This window comes from Marmota monax, unplaced genomic scaffold (genome assembly GCF_021218885.2).
Source record: "Marmota monax isolate L192 unplaced genomic scaffold, Marmota_monax_Labrador192_F-V1.1 WCK01_AAM20220418_F8-fsc00004, whole genome shotgun sequence".
NCBI classification, from domain to species: domain Eukaryota; kingdom Metazoa; phylum Chordata; class Mammalia; order Rodentia; family Sciuridae; genus Marmota; species Marmota monax.
In genome coordinates, this window is record NW_026692881.1 from 32,580,800 (window position 1) to 32,599,797 (window position 18,998).

The 18,998-nt window shown below is 41.2% G+C and overlaps 1 protein-coding gene and 1 long non-coding RNA gene across 5 annotated transcripts in view; both read left to right on the forward strand.

The window, feature by feature from the left end:
- Positions 1-18,998, forward strand: part of Dennd10 (DENN domain containing 10) — a 43,963-nt gene that overhangs the window by 14,741 nt on the left and 10,224 nt on the right. The window contains exons 1-3 of one of the 4 annotated variants that reach the window (XM_046450098.2): positions 9,431-9,516; positions 12,246-12,442; positions 14,841-14,920. In XM_046450098.2, the coding sequence (XP_046306054.1) occupies positions 9,462-9,516; positions 12,246-12,442; positions 14,841-14,920 (332 nt within the window). In that variant the 5' untranslated portion in view covers positions 9,431-9,461. Of the gene's footprint in view, positions 1-9,430; positions 9,517-9,635; positions 9,746-12,225; positions 12,443-14,840; positions 14,921-18,998 lie in introns of those variants that run through there. The other 3 variants (XM_046450100.2, XM_046450099.2, XM_058581332.1) reach the window with 3 other exon arrangements.
- On the forward strand, positions 14,927-18,926 carry LOC131424398 (uncharacterized). Its single transcript, XR_009227331.1, has 2 exons — positions 14,927-16,286; positions 16,461-18,926. It is a non-coding gene; the product is annotated as an uncharacterized LOC131424398 (long non-coding RNA).

Sequence of the window (18,998 nt, forward strand, 5' to 3'; positions counted from 1 at the left end):
GCTTAGGGTCTCGCTAAGTTGCTGAGGTTGGTCTTGAACTTGCAATTCGATCCTCCTGTCTCAGTTGCTGGGATTACAGGCCTGTGCCACCACACCCATCTGTACCATAATTTTAAAAAGTTTATTCATTAATGTATTATTTAGGTAATTCTCACATTTTTAAAGTTACCAGTAGCACTGCATAAACACCATTGGCCAAACATTTTTGTATGCTTGATTATTTCTTAAAAGTAATTGTGGGAGTCAGGCCCCTGCAATTCACTGATAATAAGACAGATAGATACTTTAGAATTTACTAGGAAAAATAAAAGTAATATGACTTTAATTGCATGTTGAGTATGTGGCAGTTCATACTGATTTCATTAGGAAATTACTAGTTGTAGTCAATACAGGTTTTATGCATTTAAAGAAAATATGTTAATTAATGAAGACTTTTTAGAAGATAGAGTATCTATATCTATTAAAATTTAAAAGTACATACCCAGCTGAGTGTGGAGGCACAGACCTGTAATTCCAGCAGCTTGGGAGGCTGAGCAGGAGGATCAAAAGTTCGAAGCCAGCCTCAGTGAGACCCTGTCTCTAAATAAAATACGAAATAGGGCTGGGGATGTGGCTCAGTGGTCAAGTGCCCCTGAGTTCAATCCCTGGAACCAAAAAAAAAAAAAAAAGTGAATACCCAGCAATTTCCTTTTTAAAAAATTGAGATAGGTCTCACTAAGTTACCCAGGCTGGCCTTGAACCTGCAGTCCTATTGCAGCAGCCTCCAGAGTAGCTGGGATTACAGGAATGCTCCTCCATGTCCAGCATATTTCTTAAGGGTTTGTTTCTAATTGTCACATGCTATGGTCTCTTCCCAAAATTCATATGTTGAAATCCTAAACCCTAAATTGATGGTATTAGGATGTGGGGCCTTTTGAAGTTAATTAGATCGTGAAAGTGGGGCCTCCCGTAAATATAAGCTTATAAATAGGCCTGGGAGAGCTCTCTCAATCTTCTGCTACGTGTTGTTACAGAAAGCAGACAGCTGTATATGAAGAAATGTGCTTTTATCAGACACTAAATCTGCTGACACCTTGATCTTGGACTTCCCAGCCTACAGAACTATAAGAAATAAATTTCTGTTGTTTAGAAGCCATCTAGTTTATGGTATTTTGTTATAACAGATTGAAGGGGCTAAGGCATTCCAGAGCCCCAGGGTTTACTCTTTGGCCATCAAAAAAATCCAAGTAGATTATGAAGTAAGTTCTGGATCATTCCACTTATGCCGCAGTCTGGCTGGGCACAATCAGGAGCCACTTGTCAAAAGAAACTAACTTTATTTTTAGAACCACACACGCCAAACAAAACAGCTCCTCAGGAAAAACCCTCAGAGCCTCAACTGCCACCACCGGCTTTCCACAAGCCTCTCTCTCCCACACAAGCTTCTCTCCACTTCCCACAATCCTCCTGCTCTTGAGGCCGATTGGCTGGGTCATGTGGGTGGAGCCAAAAAAGTCCCCCAATGAGCAGCTCCGTGGTCTGAAAGGGCAGGGAAACAGCCCAATGAGCATCACCGCAGAGGAGCTAATCAGCTAGATGTTGCTGGGGCCGCTGTGAGCCAATCATCAGCTGGCAGCTGGAAGTTTGCTGGCAGCTGGAAATTTGCTGGGGCCCCTTCGGCTGTGGCTCTCAACATCTCCCCCTCTCTGTTTAAACAACAAGCATGTGGCTTAGGGACCGTGCCTGCCTTAGGTTGTCCAATAGTACATATGGTCCTTAGGTTGGTACCATTGCAATTGGATCTTACCCGTCACTGACTACCGGTCCAGTATACAGCCACACCTGTGGAGAGGTCTTTGTACCAGCGGGGGGGTGAGGTTCTTTGCCTCACCTCTGTTGGCCCCCAAATTTTAGCTGGACGATCATGACAAGCAGAAGGGAGGAAGATACACCAAGCCAATTGACGGCTCCTTTTGGAAAAATTGTACCACCAATGACATCATCAGCAAAAATACCCCAACACTACCAAAAGTCGCTGCACCAACAGATAGGGGAGATACAGAAGGTTGTATATGTCCTTCTGCTAATTGTTGTTTGACCAGGTCATGGGCTGCTTGTATCTTTTCTTTAGTCAGGGGCCACTGAGGAACCCATACTGGTCTTTCTGATTTCCAAGTAATTTGTATTGTCTCAGTGGCCCTTTCTGAAAATCCAACCCATGTCTGTCCGTTCCTTGATCTATTTGTATTGGTGCTGCTATACCTTGTTCTTGTTTTTCTAATCTTTTTCCTTTCCTAAAACCTTGTCTAGTCATAATACTGGGTGCATTTTGGTTGATGTTATTTGTTAATGTCAAACCTAATTGATCTAGGACATCTCGTCCCCATAAATTTACTGGAAGATGATCCAATACATATGGCTGTATAGTTCCTTGACATCCTTCAGGATCCTTCCAATCTAATACCATTGCACTTCTATGGGGATTAGTCGCCACTCCTAGGCCTCGAAGCATTTGAGTGGCTTGTTGTAATGGCCAATGTTTTGGCCATTCTTGACGAGAGATGATGCTAAGGTCTGCACCTGTATCCAGTAGCCCATGAAATTCATGTCCTTGAATATTTAGTTTTAGCATGGGGCGAGAATCTAAATTTAAAGAAAGCATAGCCCAATCTACACCTGTGGAGCCTAATCCCTTGGAACCTCTTTCTACAGTACGACTGGAAAATTTATCATGTAGGCTGGGTATTATTAGTAACTGTGCTATTCTATCTCCTGGTGAAATTACTGATATACCCTTTGGAGAACTGGCTATAATTTTTATTTCACCTTCATAATCGGGATCAATTACCCCAGGACTTATCATAAGTCCTTTTAGAGTAGAAGAGCTGCGTCCCAATAATAAGCCTACTGTTCCTTTGGGAAGAGGTCCTTTCACCCCTGTGGGAATGATTTGAACTCCCATCTCTGGAGTTAGTACTGCTCTGGCGGAGGCGCAGATGTCCAACCCTGCGCTCCCTCTGGTTTGTCTGATGAGGGATCTGATGGACAATGTGTCCTGGGCACTACCCTGATGGGGTTGCTGGGTTCCTCCAGTGCTCCGTATATTTGTGGTTTTGGGCCCCGGAGCATTGGGCCCCCCTGTCCATTTTTTGGCAATGGAGCCCGATGCCTTTCTCCACGATATCGTGGATAAATACCTGGTCCTTGTTCGTTTTTTGATAATGGAGTACCCTCTATGGTGGTTTGAGAACGGCATTCATTAGCCCAATGTCTCCCTCTACGGCATCGTGGGCAAATACCTGGTATTCTACTCCTTTGATACCTAGTTTTGTTAAACCCTCCTCCAATGGGGCAATTCCTTTTAAAATGTCCTGTTTGTTCACAATTGTAGCATGTTCTTGGCCTGGCATCTAAAGCCTGTTTTACTGCAACTGCCACAATTTGCCCTTGTTCATTAATGTCTCTGGCATCTAAAGCCTGTTTTACTGCAGCTGCCACGACTTGCTCTTGTTCATTAATGTCTCTACATAACTTAATATATGTGTTTAAATCTTCATGTTTCCATGGTCTAATGATATCTCTGCACCAAGGATTCGCTTGCTCATAAGCCAGGTGTTTTAGTAATGGCATTGCTTGTTCTGTATTCCCAAAAACTCTGGTAGCTGTTTGAATAAGCCTATCTACAAATTCAGCATAAGGTTCATTAGCTCCTTGTATTACCTTAGATAATTGACCTTGTAAACCTCCATGTCCTTGTAAAGTCTTCCATGCCTTAATTGCATCTGCAGCAATTTGTGCATATACGCCAGGATCATATGCAATTTGTTGCTGCTGATCCTCATAAGGTCCCTTTCCTAACAACATATCTAGATTTCTCTGAGGATAACCAGCTGCTGCATTTCGCCTAGCCGTCTCCTTGCAAAATTCCTCATTGGCAACCTTCCATAACAGGTATTGTCCCCCATTTAGCACAGCTTTACACATATTAGCCCAATCTGCTGGCGTCATGTTCAAGTTGTTAATGGATTCGACCATGCTTACAGTGAAGGGTGCTTGAGGACCATAGGTTGTTACAGCCTCTTTTAGCTGCTTCACTGTTTTGAAATTTAAAACTTGGTAAAATCGCTGCCCTCCTGCCTCAAATACAGGGCATGTTAATATTTGAGATCTTGTCTCAGGATCCCAACTATCAACTGCGGGGGTTGGGGACCTCCCAGCATATGGAGGTGGTGCTGTTGATTGGACACTTACGTCCTCTGGTGATAGAAAGGTGTTAGTAGCAGTCTCCTGTTGTAACTTTCCCCCTGATGGCTTTTTCTGTTTTACACTTTCTTTCTCTGTCTGACTAGCTTGAGAGGCCTTCTCTTTTACTTGAATCTTTTCCTCTGTCTGACTAACTTGAGAGACCTTCTCTTTTACTTGAATCATTATGTCTTCTCCTTCCTCTACCATTGTCTGAACTGAAGGCTTTGGACTAAGCAAACAAGATATGAACGTCCACAATGGCAATGTGCCAACTGGCAGAGTCCCTGGGCTTTTCTTTTCTATTCTTTTTAAATCTTCACCATGATGGTTCCATTGTGATATATTTAACAACTCCTCCTTAAAAAGCCATGGGCTACATTTTTGTATTGTATCAACGTATGCCTGATTGTTCTTGATTTTACTGAGATGCCTCCTTCCTCTAACAATTTACTTAACACTCTTTCAGTTTGTTTTTTACTAATTTCTGATCCCGTATTTCTACTATAATACAACCCAACAAGATGACGCCAAACAAAACCGAGACAGAATGAAATAAAAAGGGAACAACAAAAAGTCATTATAGCCTTTCTATCCTCCTGACATGTGCATCCGTCCTTTCTCCCTATCTGTTTCTCAGACGTAAATAGTTTTTCCTCAGATGTGAGCGGTTTTTCTTCCATCTCACTCATCTCCAGGGACAGGCAACTTAAAACAAAAGTGAAGCAAAATGAAAGAGGAATCTTAAAATGGCTACCCATCCTCTCGCCCTGCCCTCAGGGGCGAGCAGTTTACCTTATCACTTACCCTCAGTCGCTCCCCGTAGGGCCCACCAAATGCCGCAGTCTGGCTGGGCACAATCAGGAGCCACTTGTCAAAAGAAACTAACTTTATTTTTAGAACCACACACGCCAAACAAAACAGCTCCTCAGGAAAAACCCTCAGAGCCTCAACTGCCACCACCGGCTTTCCACAAGCCTCTCTCTCCCACACAAGCTTCTCTCCACCTCCCACAATCCTCCTGCTCTTGAGGCCGATTGGCTGGGTCACGTGGGCGGAGCCAAAAAAGTCCCCCAATGAGCAGCTCTGTGGTCTGAAAGGGCAGGGAAACAGCCCAATGAGCATCACCACAGAGGAGCCAATCAGCTAGATGTTGCTGGGGCCGCTGTGAGCCAATCATCAGCTGGCAGCTGGAAGTTTACTGGCAGCTGGAAGTTTGCTGGGGCCCCTTCGGCTGTGGCTCTCAACACACTTCCATTTGTGACTAACTATCACAGCCTCACAGATCACTATGGAAGACTGTCTTTGTGGTCTGGGCCCCAGTATCTTTCCTCAGAGCATAGATACTTCTGCTGGTTCTTGGAGGAGGATGGAAGATCTCACTGACTCACTGATAAACTCTGTAAACCAGGACTTTTGATCTGGCCCCTATGCCCAGACTATGCAAGGGGTGGGGGCTAACTACCCTAGGAACAGCAGATCAGGACTGTTTCCAAGGTCCATCATTCCACACATGTCTCTTGTCACCTTTTCTCCTTGGAGGTATTGGAATCACCTAGTGAGTCTAACACTTTTCCTCTTAAAATCCTCCAAACACAAAATAATGTGATTGTAGATCTTAATTCCAGACAAGGGAATGATTGCCTGTTCATGGGAGACTATCTAAGTGAAAGCAAGTGTTCAAATATTTACTGCAGAGAAAAGAAGGGGCTACCTTTAATGATTCAAAGTTTTTGTTTTTCGCTACTCTTTTGCAAAAGAGGAGGGGAAAACCCTACAGAAATACAATCTCTGGCCAGGCTCCACATATCTAATATAAATTTCCTAAGAGCATCTGCTTGGTTGGCTGGGGCAATCATGACAAGTTTCTCATAGTTTTGGAAGCTAGAAGCCTGAGACCAGAGTATGTTGTCAGGTTTCTGCGGCCCTCCACTTGGCTCACAGCAGCCACCAGGAGGTGGCTGTCTCTTGTGTTTATGTTTCTTCTTATCATAAGGTCCCTTTGTTAGATTGGATTAGGGGACATCCCAATAGCTTTCTTTTAACTTAATCACTTCTCTAAAGGCCCTGTCTCAAATACAGTCACATTCTGGGGTACTGGGTGTGAGAGTTTCAAAATAAATTTTGAAGGGACACAATTCAGCCTATAACAGTAACTGAAATATGTTAAGATTTTATAATTTTCCTGGTTGATTGGATGGTGTATTTAAAGTAGGGACTGCAGATTCATGTGAAGGTTATTAAAGGAAGTTCACAAGAGGGTCTATTTTCCTTATAAATGCTTTGTAAAACCTTACTAAGGGCTGGGGATGTGGCTCAAGTGGTAGAGCGCTCGCCTGGCGTGCGCGTGCGGCCCGGGCTCGATCCTCAGCACCACATACAAACAAAGATGTTGTGTCCGCCTAAAACATAAATAAATAAATAAATATTTAAAAAAAAAAAAAAAAAAAAAAACCTTACTAAATATTGCAAAGGCCGATGATACCTGAGTACAAGTATATACTTGGCTTCCAAACTGATTCTGAATCTGCATCTCCTCAACCCCAATACTGCTTATTTTCTGTGAGAACTGGATATATAAATAGCTACTCCGTATGACAGTAAGCATAGGGAATCCAAAGGCACATAGTTCATGGTGCTGCCCTCAGTCTAGTGGGAGAAATAGAAGAGCCATATACACACCTATGTATACTCGAATGAAAAAATGTTATCCTAGCTCTGTGGCCAAATGCTATCAAACCCTGGAAGAGGAAGAGATTAGTTTTGCCTAGGTTTAAAGCAGAAATGGCATTGAAATTTTGATGATGTAGAATTTCCCAAGGTTAAAAGCAAGTAGAGGGCTGGGGATGTGGCTCAAGTGGTAGTGCGCTCGCCTGGCATGCGTGCGGCCCGGGTTCAATCCTCAGCACCACATACAAAGATGTTGTGTCCGCCCAGAACTAAATAAAATAAATAAATTCTCTCTCTCTCTCTCTCTCTCTCTCTCTCTCTCTCTGAAAAAAAAAAAAAAAAAAAAAAAAAAAAAAAAAAGCAAGTAGAACAAGGAACTTGCACAAAATATGGCAGCATTATGATAAAAGTGGAAAACAAGAAACTAATATCCATCAAGGGACAATGGAAATAATAATCTTTTCATACACAAAATCATATCTCAACAGTTAAAATTACCAAACCAGAGTTATACAGAACTTGGATAAATGTGAATAAATCTTTTAATAAAAACATAAAGTTGAGCAAGACAAGCAAGTTGCAGACAAATACAAATGGTACAATACAGAATAGGAGCCTGTGAAGTACAGCCACCAGCCATGTGACTGGAGTCTAAGCTCTTGGGGCTATTTTCTGGCATTGCCACTTGCAAGTCCTGTGAACCTGGGCAAGTTGCATCACCTTTCATTTATATCACCTGTACATTGGGAGTTAGAACAGGCCCTGCACACGGGGTGATGTGGGGATTTAAGGAAGTGATATGAATAAAACACAACAATGCCCAGCAGTCAAGAAGTGTGAGGGCTGGGGCTGTAGCTCAGTGGTACAGCACTTGCCTAGTATGTGTGAGGCACTGGGTTCTATCCTCAGCACCACATAAAAATAAACAAAACAAAGGCATTCTGTCCATTCACAACTACAAAAAAAAATTAAGTTTAAAGTGAGCTACTGTTAAATTGGTATAAAGTTTCAAAGTAAGGAAAACAATATTTTATGGGATGATATGTGTTAAAGTTTTAAAACAGGAAAATAACAACTAAAAATAACAGGGGAAGGGAATTGAGGAAGACTAGGGGTAGCTTTGATTTCATTTGTGAATTCTGATGTCCTAAGTTGGTTTGTGACTACACGTCTTCCTTAGAATGCGTTAAATAAAATAAAATGTATAGGAGGCCATTGTTTTGGACTAAGCTCCTGCACTTAGCCCAACAGAACATAGCAAACTAAAAGGAAATGACTCGTGCTAAATGCCAAGTAATCAAACTCAACTAGAAAATGGGGCCTGTTTGCAGAAAACAGGCAATTCACAATGACCCATCAGAAGAGGCCCAATTTACCTGAGTAGCAGAGAAGGCAGAAAGAAAGCCTGTTTTAACCCCAAAATGAAATAACTTTGAAACGGCCAATCCCCTTTTTGTTCTTCATTTCTGCTTTTTTCTTTTCTTTTCTTTTTCTGTCTATAAAGCCAACCTCTTCTCAGCTTAAAATTCAAGCCTGTGCAGAGGCTGTTGCCTATAATTCTAGTGAGTAGAGAGGCTGAGGCAGCCTCATAAGTTGGAAGGAAGCCTGGGCAATTTAGTGAGATCCTGTTCCAAAATAAAAAAAAAAAAAAAAAAAGAGGTTGTATAACACCCCTGGGTTCAATATCCAATAGCTAAATAAATCAGTAAATAAACGGTTGTGATTTTGTCTTTAGAGAGCTGGTATTCACGTATGAAATATTTCATAGTAAAAAAAACTTTTTAAAAGATGGGGGTGGGATTATGTGCTGATAAACACGAAGGTCTTCTCCATGGTTCATTTTGTGTGATTTGGAGCTGGGGGTGGGCAGAGAACACAGGAGGAAGGATCCTGGAGTCACCCAAACGTTTTGTTTTGTCCAGTTTCTTCCTATCCTTCAGATCCCTTCCTCAGGCTTCCTTGGCTTCCTAGACACCCATCTTCAATCAGCACACCTCTATTTATCAACACACTACACTTTTTGCTTTCATAGTGCTTATCACTCTGACGCGTCCTAGTATTATTTATTTTACTTCGATAGTTGTCCATCTTCCTCAGTAGAATGTTTGTGGTCAACACTGTTCCTGGTACGTGTTAGGTCCTAGATTATTTATTGTTTTCAATTTCCGAAAAGCTGGATGAATTAGTGAATGAATGAATGGGGGCACTCCCCCATCCTCAGGCTACCTCAATTTTCAGGAACTGGGTAACTTGTCCTTTGGAGCCAGTTTGCGAGAAGGAGCTAGAATGAGGAGGGTAGAGAAGCTTGGAGTGGGTTGAGGAGCTGGTCGATGAAGATGGGGTTAGAGAAACCGCGAGGGCCCCGGTGGTTGGGAGAGGTTCCAGCAGGTCAAGGTCCAAGGACCTCAGAATGCGGAGCAGGAAGAAGTCAGACCAGCTGAGGCGGGGCCGGGCCGGGCCGAGGTGGGGCCTCCTGCGAGGGGCGGGCCCACATGTGAGGGGCGGGGCCTCCTGGAGGGGCGGGGCTGGCGGTCTGGGGCCAGGGCGGCGCGCAGCGGCGGCGGCAGAAGATGGCTGCGACTGGGGCGGCGGACACTCAGCTGATGCTCGGGGTTGGGCTGATCGGTGAGGACGCAGGCGCCCACCCCAATTCCGGCGCCGCCCGCGTGGGAGGCCGCGGCTCGGGTGGTGTTGGGCCTGGGCTGGGAGCAGCGGGGCCTGGCCTTCTAGGCGTGGGGGCCTGGCGCGCCGCCCTCGTCCCGCGGCCGCGCGTGGGGCCTGCCCATCCCGGGGCCACCCGGACGCCAAGACCGAGCTCCTCTAGTACGCCTGAGATTGCCCGGCGGAGCCCGAGGTTCGGGCTGCCGTAGACCTGGGAGACTGCGGAGGCCGGGTCGGCCGGGTGGGAGCCGCTCCCGGGCGGCGGGGCGGGAGATGGCTGGCCATCCTGCGGAGCAGCGCCGGCGGCCGCCGCGGAGCCCCGGCCCACCGGGTGGTGGGATCTAGCGGTTGGAGACCCAGTGGCTGGGCCCGGGTGCTGGGCGTTACACACAGATTAACGATACCCCGTGTATAGTTCACCGGGGGGTGTGGGTAACATCAGATGTAAGCCCAGGGTGTCATTTGTGCACGACACACGCTAGGAAGTGACAGCCAGGACTGGAAAGCCCTGAGTCCCCACTCATACCAGAGGAGAACTCCGGCATCATATGATCGAGCTCGTGCGCGGAGCTGGAGTTCCTGCATACTCTCCAGTGGGATCCCGGTTAGCTTTGAGCAGTTGATGGTTGGGAAGTTCGTTGGATCTCGGGGCAAACAAGAACGTGTGCAGCGCTTGAGGGGTGGGCATCTCAAGGAGTCGTTTGTCAGCACTCAGCTGCTTGAAGGAAAATAAACATCCATCGTTTCTTTTTGAAAAAGTCTTATTCTCCTGAGGTTTTAACACACCCTCAAATGCTCTTTCTATCCCCACAAAGTACAAGAACATTGCTTAGACTTAGAGAACTGGAGAAATGTGTTGATTATTTTTTCATTGTCTCAAAAGAGTACATTTATCAGGGAACAGCTTCCTGAATTAATTTCTAACCTGATTTGAAAACCGCTTTAAACCGCCTAAAATCCAGCATCTTAGTCCTGCCAGAAGTTACTTCTGAATTAAGGACGAGGGAGACTCTGACTTTATCTAGTAGCAAGGAAGAAAAAGATGACTTATCATTGTGTGTGTGTGTGTGGGTGTGGGTGTGGGTGGTGCTGGGGATTGAACCCAGGGCCTTGTGTATGTGAGGCAAGCATTCTACCAATTGAGCTATATCCCCAGCCCCTTATCATCATATTTTTTAATTCAGAAGATTTGTTTTTCATATTGACATGCATTTAGAAGGGATTTGTTTCTAAATAAAGGTGGTGCCAGTGGTGTGGTGACATCTGTAGTCCCAGCTACATAGGGGATTGAGGCAAGAGGATTGCTTGGTTCAAGCCCAGGCAGAGCAACATAGTAAGACCCCATCTCTTTAAAAATTATTGTAGCCTGTTTTGGTGGCCCACACCTGTAATCCCAGCAACTTGGGACACTGAGGCTGGAGGATTAAGTGTAGGAGGCCAGTCTTAGCAGTTTAATGAGTTCCTAGTAACTTAGTGAGACCCTGTCTCATAATAAAAAAAGCTGGGCATGTAACTCAATGGTAAAAAGCCCCTAGGTTCAATCCCCTGTACCTAATAATAATAATAATAATAATAATAAATTTATTAGGATATCCCTTTCCCATATGAAAAATGAAAGACCTGGTTTTGATAATTGTTGAAGATCAGTGATAGAGAAGGGAAATTAATTTTATTATTCTCTATTTTTTACATAGTTGATATTTTCCATAATACAAGAGCTTTTAAAATGTTTAGATTATTTAATCTAGTTACACACTTAAAATCATACTGCATAAAAAGTCTATCAAAACTTGTATTTAAAATATATATATATATAAATATATTTTAAATATATGAATACATATATATATATATATATATATATATATATATATATATATTTCCCCCCAGAGCCAAACCTAGAGACTTACACATACTAGTTCAGTGTTCTCCCACAGAACTGTATCCCCCAGTCCCCAAATGTAATTTTTACTGCTATATGTGCAGTAGGCTGTTTCTCTAAAGTTTAAGTTCTTTTTGCCTTGCTTCCCCCTACCCTTTGCTTTAAATCAAACCAGGGCCTCTTGCATGATGCCAGGCAAGCACTCTACTACTCAGTTACAGTTACACCCCTAGCCCCGTGAATTTTATTATTAGCAAAGTTTTCTTTTTATAATTGAGGTATTTGATGATAAAGCTACACATATGACTGGATAAAACTTTATTATTATTATTTTAAAAACTTTAGGGACTGGGAATTTGCACGATTGGTATATAACATGATTTAAAAGAAATGACACCATCTTCTTCACTTCTTATTTAAAAAAATTTTTTTTCAGCACCAGCTTTGGGGTGCTATATCCCTTTTTCTTTTTCTTTTATAACAAATCTTTTCTATGTTTATTAAAGATTCTTAGAACTAGATAAAAACTTAGTGTAATTACAAGTAAATAATATTGGTGTGGGAGGAGATAAGGAGGATATACCAAATATCTATAGCTAAATTTTCCTTTGTGATTTGTCATAAAAAAACTTTTACTCTGGTGTCTACAGTTCAAAATCATGAATTCATGGGAATTGGTATCTCTAGTGCTCCAGGTTTCTTTGTAAAATGGGGTATTAAAACTGATTCCACTAGGTGCCTGTGAGTAACCAATCAATTCACTTCCTTGCTGCTGTTTGGCATTCTCACAGTGACCATCTTTCCACCGTAGAAAAGGACACAAATGGAGAAGTTCTGTGGGTGTGGTGTTACCCTTCCACGACAGCCGCATTAAGGAATCTGCTGCTCAGAAAATGCTGTCTCACAGACGAAAACAAACTTCTCCATCCCTTTGTCTTTGGGCAGTACAGAAGAACATGGTTTTATATCACAACAATTGAAGTTCCAGATTCTTCAGTTTTGAAAAAGGTATGACTGCAAAAATTTTAAGTGATATAAAATTATTCCAAAACTCAGCTTTAGATCTTATTTATGGAAAACATTGCTACTTTCATTGGGAATGTTTTCTTTTATACTTCACTCATTGATTCTATAAGTATTTTTTGTGGTTGGTAGAGTGGTAACCAATACTGACACATTTGGTCTCCTCCTTATCAAGGTCATAGTCGGGTGGAGTAAAAATGTAAAAGTAGTTTTAAAGCCGTGACTGGTTAAAAGTGGAAAGAAGTATTCTTCCATAATTAGAAGCTATCTTAGAAAATATAATTATTCTTGGCAGATTTAAGTTTTTTTCATTTGCTTATAAATAATAAGGATATATTAGGAATTTAAAAATGATAATTAAGAAAATTCATATATTGGGCTGGGATTGTGGCTCAGTGGTAGAGTGCTTGCCTAGCATGTGTGAGGCACTGGGTTTGATTCTCAGCACCACATACCAATAAATAAACAAAATAATTCATCAACAACTAATAAAAATGTTTTTAAAAAAGAAAATTCTTGTATTAAGGAGGCTTTTATTGGTGTGTTGTTGCATAAGAATGGTATCAGTGAAAGGCTGGGAATGTAGCTTGGTGGTAGAGTGCTCATCTAGAATGGGTGAAACTGGGTTCAATCCCCAGTACTGACAAAAAATAAAATAACAATAGTATCAATGTGACATGGTGAAATCATTACATGGTTATTGTGGACTTTCCTAATCACAAGCAGGCAGGTTTTTCCAAAGGAAAGAATATTAGGTAGGGTTGGGGCTGTAGCTCAGTGGCAGAGCACTTGCCTAGCATGTGTGAGGCACTGGATTCTCCTCAGCACTACGTTAAAAAAAAATAAATAAATAAAGGCATGCTGTCCATCTGTAACTATAAAAAAGATTTTTTTTTTTTTTAAAAAGGAATATTAGAATGAAGCAGCTGAACCTCTGGCATACACCAGAAGCAATTCTCTTCCCTTTTCTGGGTTATTTTTTTTTTCAGCTATAATAGAATTATATGAAGCATGTACAGAAAACAAATTTAAACTTAAGAAATTACATTTAAAATATCAAGAAGACAACAATTTAGGAATGGTTACAAGTTTAAGACGAAATAGAGACTTATATTAGAAAATGTAAATTTGCAAGAAGATAGGTTCCAAGCTGTTTTAAGATCTTTGGTGTCTGTCCTTAAAGTTTTTGATGAGAAGTCTTGATGCAGCCTCCAGTGGACTTATCTCATGTTTTGCACTACAGACTGCAAGTTATGGCAGCATCACTGTCAGCAAGATTTAGAGAAAGTTCTTATGCTTCAAGTGTGATTTAAAAATTTTTTTTTCTTCAATGCTTTTGCTTTTAATAAAGTTCTGAATTTTGTCTTATTAATGGAAATATCAGGCATATGATTATCAGAAATGTATATTTACAATAATAGAGGCATATAAGTAAATGAAGCTTGTTAGAATAATACCATTTATTTATTTATTTTCATTGTAGATGGACACAATATCTTTATTTATTTATATTATATGCATTGCTGAGAATAGAACTCAGTGCCTCACACATGCTAGACACGGGCTGTACCACTGAGCTACAACCTCAGCCCTAGAATAATACTCCTTAGAGCACTGTATAGAGAGTTGACTGTTTCAGAATCTGACATGTATTTTGCTGTTTTCCATTCTGTCTCACTGATGAAAAACAGTTGCTAAATTGATAGGTCTGGTTCTTTTATATATATAATATTTGTGGGGGTATGTGTGTATGTGCTGGGGATTGAACCCAGGGCCTTGTGCACGGGAAGCAAGCACTCTATCAACTGAGTTATATCCCCAGCCCTATAATGATGGAATTAAAAAAAAATTTTAGTCGTAGATAGACACAATACCTTTATTTTATTTATTTGTTTATTTATTTTTTATGTGCTGCTGAAGATTGAACCTAGTGCCTCATACACACTAGGCAAGCACTCTACCACTGAGCTATAATTGCAACCCTCATGGGTCTGATTTAGCGGTCCTAGTTTTGCTTTGACGAGTGTTTTTAAACAAACACTGGCTACTAAAAACTTACCTTTTTGATATATGAGTGAAATTTTTTGTGTGTTTTTGAAAAAAGATTTCTAAAATTATTGGATTTTTATGTAGGAAATTAAATATCTGAATGTAAATATCTAACTAAATACATGTACATATAAATAAATACATACTTATCTATTATAAATAAACATATACAAGTAATAGAGGAGCAAGTGAGAACTTTTTATATTTTCAGCTTTTCCTTTTAATGCTGGTATTTCTTGTATAAGAGGTTTGCTAGACCAAAGTAATAAATTACCCTTCTGTTAAAGTATCTATTAAATTCTATTAAGGTATCCTTTTTGTTTCTTTCGGACAGGTGACTCATTTTTCTATTGTTCTGACCGCCAAAGATTTTAATCCAGAGAAATATGCTGCCTTCGCTAGGATATTGTGTAGGTCTGTATGAAAACTGTGTTAAATGCTAATATGCCAAAATGAAGATCACACTCAATAAAGCAGATTTCTACATGGAGGAAGCCAATTTCAGCCCTCTGTCCCCCTAACTCACCCTGTAGTGGCCCTCCAGAGCCTCTTTTGTAAAGAAGGACTTTCTGTTCTGCTTTGTTAATTTTGCCGCTGATCTGGGAGAATGGGCTAAGGGAAGAGAAAAAGCAGTGTGCATAGCTGTCGTAGTCTGGGTGCCTCAGGTTACTTGCCATTTTTTATCTGTTACTTCTACTGACTTTTAACCTAGGAAGTTTCTTTTGCAGGATGGATAAATTAAATACTTGATGAAGTGGTAAGCTGGTTCCTGTGTGTCCATATCTATGTGTGGCAGTGATATGGGGTAAAGTTAATAGATATTTTGAATTCTGCCAAAGCACAGAAAAATATTTTTTTAGCTGGACTGCTGAGGGGCTGGGAAATTGTGATTGATATATTAATTGTGATTCAAGTAGATTCTTTTAGTTTCATCCCTGCTATTGAAAATATTTATCTAAAATATACCAATCTGTTTTCTTGTCAAGTATATCTAATAGACTTAATGAAATCGTGTCCTATTATTAGGGGCATTGACTCTTTAATGATGGAGGTTTCTATAAGTTTTAGTTTTCATGTCGTTCTTTTTAATATTACCACTTGAAAAAATTGCAATTCTAGATGTTATGTATAGTTTTGTGGAAAAGTAGAAGAAATTGTTTTTCCCACTGTAAACCCAATAAATGGTTGCTTTTTTGCATTTTTCATGCTGCATATCCCCCCACATAAATGTACACCAAACAAAAAAAAACAAAAACTTAAATCTTATTACTTAAGGGTTTCAGTTAGATTATATATATATATATATATAATTTTTTTTAGAGAATTTTTTTAATATCTATTTTTTAGTTTTTTCAGCAGACACAACATCTTTTGTTTGTATGTGGTGCTTAGGATCGAACCCGGGCCGCACGCATGCCAGGCGAGCGTGCTACCTCTTGAGCCACATCCCCAGCCCTAGATTATATTTTTGACTGAGGTTTTTACCATTTGTGCTGCTAGCTACAATAAGAAAGCCAGGCACATGGCTCACTATGGAATATAAACAACTTTCTGCTATTGTGGCACTGACATGGAGGGTAGCTATGATTCCTAGAAGAGACGCTACCCAGAAGCCACAACCAAAAACACTACAGAGGTATTTTTTAAAATATTTTTTTTAGATGTTGATGGACCTTTATTTTATTCATTTATTTATATGTAGTGCTGAGAATCAAACTCAGTTCCTCACACATGCTAGGCAAGTGCTGTACCACTGAGCCACAACCCCAGCCTAACAGAGGTTTTTTTTTTTTTTTTTAAAGAGAGAGAGAGAGAGAGAATTTTAATATTTATTTTTCAGTTTTCGGCGGACACAACATCTTTGTTTGCATGTGGTGCTGAGGATCGAACCCGGGCCGCACGCATGCCAGGCGAGCGCGATACTGCTTGAGCCACATCCCCAGCCCTAACAGAGGTTTTTTTGAACAAATACTGGACTCCCATTTCACTTGATGGAGTCAGGGTTAGGTTACTCAACTGAAATCCCTGGGAGATACTCTAGGATCCAGAAGGCAGGTTTGTTTCAGACCCCACTTCCTGTCCCGGAGGATACCTAGAAGGTCTTTAGCTTCTGCAGTGCCTGGGTGTGGTAGCATTTTGGATTCTCTTCTCCATCATGGAGTAAAAGAAATAAGGACTTGGAGCTCTTGCCAGCCATCTCCTCTACCCCTACCCTGCATCACATGCCCACATGTATGTCTACGTGCTTATGCACAGGCAAATGCTTCTTCATGGAGGTGAGGTCAGCATGGAGGTGCTCCTTCTACTTCTGGGCAGAGAAGCAGGCAGGCTTGCCTCCTACAACACATTGCTCACAGTGGCAGCAAAAGCCACATGCATAGGCTTCAGTCCCTTGGTGGCACCCTCTGCCGTGACCTCCTTTATCCTCTAGTCCCTGTAGCAGTGGCCCTGGTAAAGAACCATGGTTTTCTGAACACCTGGACTCAGCTGTGACAGATGTGACAGCCTATGGAGTCTGTCTGGACAAGGCCCACTGGATTGCACTGTGTAGTTCTCCTATGGAGTAGTTTAGGAATTCCTTTCTCTGTTGTGTCCTTCACAGCCCAGAGTTGCCACCTAGGAAGTCATCTTATTCATCAACTTTTATGTTTGTCTTCTGCATTACTGTATATTGTTTCTATTTTGTAATGTTAATGGCATTTTTGTTGGTGGCAATAAAACAGAATATTTTAAAAATCAATAATACAGAAGAGTATAGAGTGAAAACTAAGATCCCTCCTCCCTGTTCCCCAGCCTCCCATTTTGCCTCCTGACTCCACACATTCAGCCTTTGTGATCTTTTCTTTCTATCCTAACAAAGATGTTTTCTTCATATATAAGCTTGAGTTCATGGTTTTCCATTATGAAAACCCACTGTATTCATTGTTCTTCACCTCCCTTACCCCCAGTTTATTTGAAATTAGGAAAAAAAAAAACCTGCTGATGACTAACAAAACTTGGTTACCAGTTAAAACACTAACGTTTAGCTCAGTCCCCACACTCAGGAGGCTGAGGCAAGAGGATCCCTTGAGTTCAAGAGTACGAGATCAGCCTAAGCAATATGATGAGACCCATCTCAAAAAAAAAAGCTGGGCACAGTCATGCTTACCTGTAACCCCAGCAACAAGGGAGATTGAGGCAGGAGGATCACAAGTTCAAGGCCAGTCTCAGCAACTCAGTGAGCCCTAAGCAGCTTAGCAAGACTCTGTCTCAAAAGAAAAAATAAGAAGGTCTGGGAATGTGGCTCAGTGGCAAAACCCCTTTGGGTTCAATCCCCAATACCAAAAGGAAAAAAAAAAACAGAAGTAAAAACCACGAGCATTTTTCAATTAGTCTACAATTAATATAATTTCAAGTTTTTTCTTTTTTTAAATATTTATTTTTTAGTTTTAGGTGAACACAATATCTTTATTTTATTTTTATGTGGTGCTGAGAATCGAACCCAGTGCCTCATGTATGCTAGGCGAGTGCTCTACCACTTGAGCCATATCCCCAGCCCCTTAAGTGTTTTTTCTTAAAACATCAGTGTTATTTTCTTCCCAGCTTTCTATCATATCAGCTCCTGAAAGGCCTAGCTAGACTGAATCATATCTTTTTTTTCTTCTTCTTCTTCTTTTGGAGCTGGAGATTGAAATTCACTCATGCTAATAAGCATGCGCTTTACCACTGAGTCGCACCCCAGCCCCAGACTTATTTCTTAAGCAAAATTTAGGTTTAGTTGCTCACAGGAAAAGATTTCAAGGGAAGAGACTGACTCTGTGTGAGCTATAAATGCAGCCAGTTTCCTGTCAGCATTTTCTGGAAGTCTTAATTTGATGACGAATGTCTCTAGTGTGCATTTACCACTGGAAACTTAAAAGAGCTTGGATTTTTTTAATTATCTAAATATAGATAGCCACCTCTGGGAGCTCTGATAATAAGTATAGGTTCTACAACTAATTACTGCTTTCTCTGTGAACAACGCGGAAAACTCTTTTCTTGTCAAAGAAAACCGCAGCAATAAAACAAAGTTGTATGACTAAAAACACCAGTTGTGAACAAAGACATAAAAGGAGATAAGAATATGATATTCTTGAGAATAATGGGGACTGGGAGAGTCCATAGTCTCTTCTCCTGCTATAAGGAATCTTAGCAGTCTTCTCCAGATGTAAGGTTAGAGCTGCTTTCAAAGAACTGTTGAAGATCTGTCAAGTGTTTTGGGTTTTTTTTTTAAATATTTTTAAAAATATATTTATTTATTTAAGGCGTAGATGGACACAACACAATGCCTTTATTTTTATGTGGTGCTGGGGATTGAACCCGGGTCCCACCTGTACAAGGCGAGCACTCTATCGCTGAGCCACAATCCCAGCCCCTTTTTTTTTTTTTTTGTACTGGGGACTGAACTCAGAGGCACTGGACCACTGAGCCACATCCCCACCCCTATTTTGTATTTTATTTAGAGACAGGTTCT